At 50.4% G+C, this 9,111-nt stretch overlaps 1 protein-coding gene across 1 annotated transcript; it reads right to left on the reverse strand.

Moving 5' to 3' along the window:
* Positions 1–4,891: 4,891 nt before the first annotated feature.
* LOC133645468 (plasmid segregation protein ParM-like) lies at positions 4,892–5,752 on the reverse strand. Its single transcript, XM_062040307.1, has one exon. It carries the CDS (start codon positions 5,750–5,752, stop codon positions 4,892–4,894), a length of 861 nt encoding a protein of 286 aa, XP_061896291.1.
* Between the last annotated feature and the right edge of the window lie 3,359 nt (positions 5,753–9,111).

Raw genomic sequence — 9,111 nt, forward strand, 5'->3', positions numbered from 1 at the left:
GGATCGTCCTGGTTACAGGGTTGTGGTTCCACGGCAAAGCCTCTGTACAGGTTCAGTTTTCCTCTGTACATCGGTGGCCACGGATTTGAGGTATCAAGCCAGGGATAGAAAGTACTGGAGGGAATGAAATTGGCTTGTGGATGACTGAGCCATACCTGTGCAGCACTCTGGGTTTTCAGTTTTATCCGGCCTTTGCTGTCCTCTTCCTGCCTTATGGGTATTGGTGGTTCATGCAGCATCATTTCCCTGAAGTCAGCCAGGCTCATTGCTGACCAGTTCATCTGGTTGTGCTCGTCGTCCATTTCCAGCTGCAGTACCCTGTTTCTGGTGCTGATTCGGCTATGTATAAACCTCTGGTTATACAGCTTCACCTGACAGGTTATGTTGTCCTGTATCTGCCTCTGTATCTCCACACCGGGGCTGATCGGAACTATTTCAGGTCCTGTTTTTTTTTCTGCCTGCATTGCCGGCAGTTGTACTTTATGAGTCGCTGGTGCTAGGTTTACAGTCTCTTTTGGAAACCGGTAACCACTGTCCATGGCCAGTTTCACCAGAGAACCTACACTGATGCCTTTCCCCTTGCGAAAACCTTTCCAGGCGCTGCGCAGGCTGCTTTGAGCTTCTGAATCAAACTTCTCTCCGCCCTGTGACCACCACATCCAGATATCCATACCCGCAGCTGAACTGTCCCAGTCGTGTATCGACATCCCGATCTGTTTCCACTGGTCATGATCACAGTCCGGATCCATGTAATCGAGCATGTTCCTGAGCTGCTCCGCTGACAGCTGGTTCCTGTCAGTAAAACGGAAGGGCGGTAGCGTGTGTGCGGGACTGGTTTCCAGTACCTGATCATCGTGATGCTGTCGGGGGTAAGTGGCTTTCAGGTAATCCAGAAGTGGTTTTACCGGTAATGCCCGCTGGCCTGAACAGGCGATACGGTTACCCGTCCAGGTGATTGGGTTGTTGTAGGCAATGATTTCAATTTTCGGGCACCCCTTTCCCCTGTCATCCGTAGAGAACCAGCTGCGCTTGCCGAAATCGGTAGTCCCCGTAAACAGTACATGGTATCCGCTGCCTGATGAGCTCAGTTCGATGTATGGCGCGTCTTCACCACTGACGGTATCCAGCTGTATCCCGATTGCCCGGAACAGCGGGATAACCCAGGGTTCCGGCTGTCCGGTGTCGGTATTCCTGGCGTGATCAAGGTCCAGTGCAATGAACGGTTCCTGCTGGTTATGAAGATATACAGCAAAAGGGTGAATACTTTTCTCAATCAGTGGTCTGACCTGTTGCCACTGCTGGCAATGGGAGAGCCTGTCGCCTTTGATGTGTCTGTTGCTCTGGGGCAGTACCGGAATTTTTTTTTCATTTGCAGCCAGCCACCAGGGTTCACTGGTCAGGAGTTCCGGCATTGTCTTGCAATATATCATCGACGTTTTCTCCAGCGGGTTGTCACCATCAGGAAACTGCTAATCAGGAGGTAGGGGATGATGTACAGGGAAATGTAATCAAGTAACCATTGATCATAGCCAGAGGAAAAACATGTCTGAGCCTGTCGCAGAAACCGAAAGCGGACCGGTATCCAGGTCTGCCAGAAAGAAGGCACCGCTGCTCAGCAGTGAGCCGGTGCTTCATGATGCCCTTACCCACCAGAGCTGGCGTGGGCGGTTAATGACCGAAATCCGGCTCAGGAAGCTCACCTATGACCAGCTGGCGGTAAAGATGGGGGTATCCCAGCCCCAGGTGGCCAAGCATATGCAGGGGAAAGCGAGGCATTACCATGCCTTTGTTGAGGATGCCTGCCGGATACTGGACCTGTCGCCACTATGGATACTGGAGGGTGTACAGCCAGGTGATGTCCCGGCACCGCTGTACGATGAAGACCTGGCGCACAGCTGGCTGCTGAATGAAGACTTTATTGGTGAACGGATGCCGGTTCGTGAGTATTACAGCTGTCCAAGGCAGTTTTCCCCCGGGCGCAGGGCTTTTTCCTGGCGGGTTAGCTGCAGTGACATGGATGATGGTCTGGGTTCAATGGCTTCTCTGCCAGAGGGGGAGATTATCTTCTGTGATCCTGACCGGCCTGTGCACTCTTCACAGAGCCCGGTAGTGCTGTGCCTGCTGGAAGACGGGGTGCTGCTGAGGCAGTTGCGCCGTGTTGGCGTGGCTGACCTGCTGGTCCCCCTGAACCGGGTCTATCCGGCCCTGGAACTGTCATCAGTAGCTGTACAGTTAACCTCCGTGGTGATTGGCGGGCTTCGAACTGTACAGCATGGTATATAGCTGTCTATCCTTGTCCCAGGCTGCCCGGCATTTCTTTCCACTGGTGCATTCGGTTCCTCGCTTACTGCCGGGCAAGCCACAGGTTTTTTATGTCAGTTTCAACGCTGGCCGTGGCGGATAACGGCACTTCACAGGCACTGCGGCCAGCGAATGAACGACCGCTTAAATCACCATCCATGGGGCGGGCACTGTTTGACCCTGCAACGCCCCAGGAAGCCTGGCAGCTGGCAGAGATGCTGGCACAGAGTAATTTTATTCCGGACGGTTACCGGAACCAGCCGGCCAATATCATGGTGGCCATGGCGCTTGGCTCAGAGATTGGGCTGGCCCCGCTTCAGTCACTGCAGAACATCTGTGTCATCAATGGCCACCCTGCGGTGTATGGTGATGCCCTGCTGGCGCTGGTGATGTCATCACCTTTATGCCTGATGTATGAGGATGGCTGGAATGAGGAAAGTCAATGTGGCTGGGCGCGTACCCGGCGGCATGGGCGTGATGTATCCGAGCAGCTGTTCTCGCTGGATATGGCAAAACGTGCCGGATTACTGGACAAGAAGGGTCCATGGCAGCAGTACCCGCAGCGGATGTGTACGATGCGGGCAAGGTCCTGGTTATGTCGTGATGTCTATCCCGATGTACTGAAAGGGCTGTCCGTGGTGCGGGTGATTGATGAGACCCAGAGGCTGAAGGATATACCGCCAGCCGGTGCCTGTATGGATCCTGCCCCCCGCATACCGGATAACATGCCACAGGATGGTAAACCGGAACCGGTGGAACCCACGGAAGAACAGAAACTGGCAGTGAACATGATCATTGATGCCCTGGGCGATGCTGAAACGGCAGAAGAGCTCAAGGCCATCAGGGCAGACATTAAATCCCTGCCTGAGCAGGTCGTCCTTGATGCCGGCCTGATTGACCTCTGGAACACCAGGAAAAAACAACTGAATCAGAGCCAGTCATAAATCTGGCTTTGTCATTCTGGTAATTCCAGCCCTTTGCCTTTTATTCCATCCCCCATGATCCTGGCGTATTTGTCGTCGTCATCGTCGTTTATGACGGCCAGTATGATTTGCGGGTTGGTGGTTTTCTCAATCAGTTTGAGCAGTTCATTAATGCATTCGCTGGTTTTTGTCTTTTTCTCATCGTCATCATCTTTCAGGTAAATCTCAAGACAGAGAATGCAACCCAGCAGCAAATTGATCTTACTTTCTGGAGCCACGATGGCTTTAATGCCCGGGATAAAGCTGTCGAGCAATTCCTGAGTACTCATTTCAATTTGCACTGAACTGCAGATCCTTTCTTGTTTTTGCGATTCCTTTTTTATTGGCTTCATTAATCAGCTTGTCAGCGGTTTTCTTAAATTCAGGTGGTATTACCTGGCTTGTCCTTTTTGTGGTTTTAAGCCACTGGTCTTCTGGCAGGTAGCAGCTATCGATAATGTGGCCCTTGGCCAGGTGGCATCGGAAGGGGGTTGGGATGTAACCACTGCCAGCCCAGTAGTAGTCACGGTCGAATATGTGACATTTGAATTTATACGTCAGAATACGTTTTGATGTTTCGGATTCGGATTCGGATTCAGTAACCGCTGATTTTTTGTAAGGACCTCTTTTTTTGGGTTCTTCAAAACTGCTGTTCGGGTAAAGTTCATGAAGGGTAAAGTCGTTTTCCTGAAGCAACAGGTTCAGCTGGTCGATGACTTTCTGCCGGTTCTGTTCTTTCTTTCTGTATGCCTCAATGACTTTCTCTTTTTCAGTAATGATGTCGTCCACCATTTCCCTCGTCCATTTTAACAGTTCGTAATCCATTTGCCGGTAGATGGCTTTGGCACGATGTTTATGGCTGAGAGCATTAGAAACTTCGCTCTGGAACTGTTTACGTTCTGCGACCAGGTCAGCAGGGCGTTTTGTTTTTTTTTCTTTCCCTGGTGCCATCAGTGCCAGGGCAGCTTCTTGTACATCCTCATTGCTGAATTTTGGTTGCAGCATATTGAACCTCTGGATAAATAACAGGAATTTCGACACCCATCATTGTTCTGATCCAAGATCCTTTTAATACTATGGTTGTTTTTCAGCTGTACTGTTTTTGCGTCAGGATTCATCCTAGCCGTTATTTTCAGTTTGTCATGCAGCGGGTATAATGATGGCTCAGAGGGATGCACTGTAGCGGCTGCTATCCCCTGGATATGGGTAAAAGAGAAACCCCCGGCTTCCGAGCAGTCAGCAGCCGGGGTTTTTTTATTCAGCGGCCAGTGACCGGCGGGTTTTGTTTGGTATAGCTGATAGTTCCTGTTTGACTTCTTCCTTTTCTGGCCTTGCCACTGCTTTCTGATCACTTGCAGGTACGTGAATGTCGGTTCCAATACGCTGCAGGTAAGTAGTCAGGCTGGCTACCATTTCTTTCTGATTCATGCCGTGTTTATCGATGGAAATCAGGTACTGCATAATGCCGTCACCACACTCGTCCAGCAGCTTGCCGGCGCTCAGCCATTCGCGCATTAACTGCATGGCCTTGCCACGTCTTCCTGACGTGGGCAATGACTCAACGATGCGTTCACTCACAGTGCCTGGTTCGACATCGAGACTGATGGTTTTTTTGAATTGCTGCATACTCATGCTGTTTCGGTCTGGTTAAGTTCATTACGCAGCAAACCAAGGGCAACGGCGTATTCCGGATTTTCAAAAGACAGGGTATTGCCTCCGTACTGCTTGCTCAGTTTGCTGGCCAGCAGGTAGGCACCGCCGCCAACGTACACTACGTAGTCCAGATCATCCGGGTCGCTGTAAAGAGCATTCATCGCGGCCAGCAGTTTACCGGTAATCTGGTTACACGCGTGATCTATGTGATGGCTTACGTCGGTATCCTTGCGGAAATTTCCGCTTCTCAGGGTCAGGTCAATAGTGTTGTCGTTCGGGTTTCGGGCGTTAATATTGGGATCATTCTGAATCAGATCTTTTAACTGGCTGGCAATATTGAACACACCAATCGACACGGATTTACGTGCTTCCACATCGTTCTCGAAGTTGACGATGGATATATCGGTAGTGGTGCCGCCGATGTCCACGATCATAACTTTCTGGATGTCCTGAAATTCTGGTATAGCCTGACCTTTATTATCCAGACAGATGGCATCCAGCACCGGTACGGCTTCAGGTGCTACACGCACTCGTTCAATGATGGCTAGAGGCTGGTTATTGGCGTGGGTAACGGGTTTCAGGATATGGGCTTTCTTTTCCTCGCGTTTACTGGCTCGAAAGAAAGTCTCGACCGGCAAGGTGACAATCAGATCTACTTTTTTGCCACCAAAACCGGCCAGTCTCAGAACCTCATGGACCAGTGCCCGATTGATGTCACTGGTCTGGTAATGGTCACTGGTGGTGATGATGGGATCTTCGACCTTGTCACCGATGGTGATGTCACGGCCATCCACTTCATAGACATGATCGGATACCCCGCCGTCATGTGTATCCATTGATCCGTATTGCCCACGGGATTTGATCATCTTCAGCTGGATCGAACCATCCTCTCCAACCCATACACATTTAATCTGGCTACTTCCCTCATCCACGATAACCGTTGTCGCAGTCACTGTTTTCTTTCCTTATGGTTACATTAAGCGGCTCTTGATCAATAAAACGTACCATGACGCCGTGTAATTTTAAACACTTTTTAGAATTACATTGGAATATCAAGTGGTTTAAAGAGTTACTTAGTACTCTATAGAGGTACTAAATAACTCTAGAAAATCCTATATATTATTTAAGATTACTAAATAGCATTTACTACTATATGACATCCTCTAATACCACTGCATATTATTAACAGGTATGCAGCAGGCTCGATTTATCAATTCTCCTGTATCGTGTTGTACTGGTGCATCCACATTGGTATCAGCAAAGTAAGTAATGTATAATGTATCTTACTTACCTTACTTACTTACATTGCTTACTTTGATGCCGCAGGAGGCTATATGGCCCAGAAAGGGATAAGCCCGGAAGAATACAAGGCCGCCTTTGAACTGCTCTGCAAGGACAATACGCCGGACAGGATCACTGCCAATATGTTGCAGAAACAGGCGGGAGGGCGTTACGGAAGGGCGTCTGATGCCCTGGAAAACCTTATGCAGCTGTGGCGTCAGAAGCAGATAAACCAGCAGCTGATTCCGGTGCAGCCGTCCTGGTATCGCGAGTTTGTTGCTACGGGGATCGAAAATACGCGGGAAATGATGGAAGGGTTATGGTCGAACATTGGCCCTCATATCGAGGAACGGATTCTGGAATCCACGTCAAAGCTGGAAGAACAGCGGGATGCGCTTCGGGTGAAGTTTGAGGAAGACCGCGTCCAGATAGAGCTGCTGGAAAATGAGCTGGAAAGTGCTGAAGAGAAATTGATGGAAAAGGACGGGCTTATCCGTGAGCTGCGTGAAAAGCTGAAGCAGTCAGAGGCGCTTAACCAGAGAAGACAGAGGGAGGCGGAGCGAAGCCAGGAACTGCTGCAGCAGCGTCATGACAGCCAGCTGAAGGCAGAACGGGAACTGGCGGATGTTAAGACTGAACGGGATACCGCACTGGGCAAGCTGGAATCTCTCAGGGAAAGTCATTCCCAGCTGAAAGATAAGCTTGAGGACGTCGTGCAGAAGAAGGCTGACCTGTTTGCCGCGTGGGATATAAGCAACCGGAAGCTGAAAGAGAATGAAGAGCAGATACAGAAAGAGCGCGAAAAGGCAGAGGAACTGATAGGACAGGAGCAGGAAAAGCTTAATAAGCTGGCACAGCAGGAACGTATGGCCAGCCTGGAAAACCAGAGCCTGAAAACCCGTATTGAGGAACAGAACAAGCGGGTCAGGGAGCTGTCTATCAGGACTGGACAACAGGAGCAGGACAACCTGGCGATGGTCAAACAGATTGCCGTACTTGAAAAGGAGTTGAAACTGGCACTGGACAGCGGCGGTTCACCGGAAACCGCAGATCAGTAAACCGCCTGACCCTGCACCGGATGGGCTGCTGCAATATTAGCACCCATCCGGCAGAGAAAAAAAAAACAGTTCTGTCGTTTATCACTGACTAGAATTCATGCCAGTCTCACGTCACTGGATGTCCGGCATGAATCCATCAGGAAAAACAGTAACCAAGTTAGCGTTAAATCTAAGGCTGGTTAACGAACTGATGTCGGATCATATTCCGGCATGGATCAATCAGCAGCTGTCCGGTGGTTACCAGCTCACCCTGGATCTGATCCATTCCTGCACCGCCGATGAACAGCACAGTATGCTACATGCATTCCCTGATGAAACCATGGCCTACAGCCTGTTCGTCATGATGCGCGCTACCAGACTGATGGACAGGATTTCAGGGAACAATCCCGATGAGATCAACCGGATAATGAAAGCACTGCGGGTTATAAGGGATGAGGCAGGAAAGGACGACAACCCTGAAGAAACAGCAGGTGTAACAGAAAAAGAGTCACACCAGGCAGTGCATTGATGTCCTGCATTCATGGCATCACCCGTTCAGGCGCAATCATCCATCTTTGTGGTTTCAGTCCCCGCGAGGATAGTACAACGTGGAAAATAACAACGTGGGTTTAGATACCATCATGGATATATTGGAGAAGATGGAACTGTCAAAAGAACAAATATCGCAAGCTATTGGTTACGCGATCACTGTTTTGTATCCCTGGGCTGACAATATCCCATTTATGTCTGTAAAGATGGGAATACAGGCTACTTATAGCATTACAAGGGATCTGGTAAACAAATCAACAGATATCGGCTTACCAATAACCAGCGATGGCCAATGGTTTTCTGTCTTTATGGCCGTAACCAGAGGATTGGAAAGCTATTTCAGTGATACTGAAGGCTGTAAAAGTGTATTCACTGAACAACTGGAACGAATTGGCGGAAAAAATAACATTCATTAAATTCAAATATCCGCAAACCGTCCCCAGTCCATCATACCCAGCTGCGCTTCCCTTAGATAGATGCCGTGTTTTGCTTCCTCTCTGGTCCGCTGGCGACTCTTCACACTGGCCTTGAGCTGCTTCGGTGAGATCTCGGCCCAGTCCCGTTGTCTGGCTTTCTGCGCATCGTTGAAGGCGTAAATCTGCTGCTGGACCTGCTGGCGTTCCTGGCTGGTGTCTGCCCTGTAATAGCTCTCCATCAGCAGGGATCGTCTGCGCTCGATGGCTTTTCTGGCACCGGTCACGGCCTTGTTGAGATCGTAAACTTCCGATTCCCTGCCGGAACTGATACCAGCCAGTTTCCAGCCGGTTTCCCAGAGACTGAAATCATCCAGTAATGTTTTTCCCTGGCTGTTCTGCATACCCTCGGTGTTGTATCGGACAGCCCGCATACCATCGCGGATAAACTTCGGCATCAGTCCCTCAAGTCCCTGCCAGATTTCCCCGCTGGCCATCCGGTCGATGGATGCATACATGTTGATGCCCTGGCTGACCAGTGGACCACCAAGGGCACTGGTGACAAAGCTCTGTGCTTCCTGGCGGGCACTCATGTCGTAGTCGGAACTTCTGAACAGCAGGTCATTGGCGCTGGTGCGGCTGTGGATGTCGATACCAAGCAGGGCATTGAACAGGCCCTTGCTCATGGCGTGGGCGACTTCCCTGCCGAACAGACTGGCCAGGCCGTTCCTTAATGCAACTTCGGGATCCACCGGGTCATCCTCATCACCCATGAACAGACCGGCAAGGCCGAGCCATACGGAAGCGGTGGGCAGGCCTAAAGCGCCGGCAAAGATACCGTGCATGGCAAACGTAGTGCCAAGGGTTTTCCGTGCCTGTTGTTTGATCTCGGGGGATTCACCTTTAATGGCTTCG

This window comes from Entelurus aequoreus, unplaced genomic scaffold (genome assembly GCF_033978785.1).
Source record: "Entelurus aequoreus isolate RoL-2023_Sb unplaced genomic scaffold, RoL_Eaeq_v1.1 HiC_scaffold_143, whole genome shotgun sequence".
Taxonomy (NCBI): Eukaryota; Metazoa; Chordata; class Actinopteri; order Syngnathiformes; family Syngnathidae; genus Entelurus; species Entelurus aequoreus.

Bases quoted from the DNA above. Each gene is read 5' to 3' on its own strand.
- LOC133645468 (XM_062040307.1), bottom strand. From the start codon at position 5,752: ATGGATACACATGACGGCGGGGTATCCGATCATGTCTATGAAGTGGAT.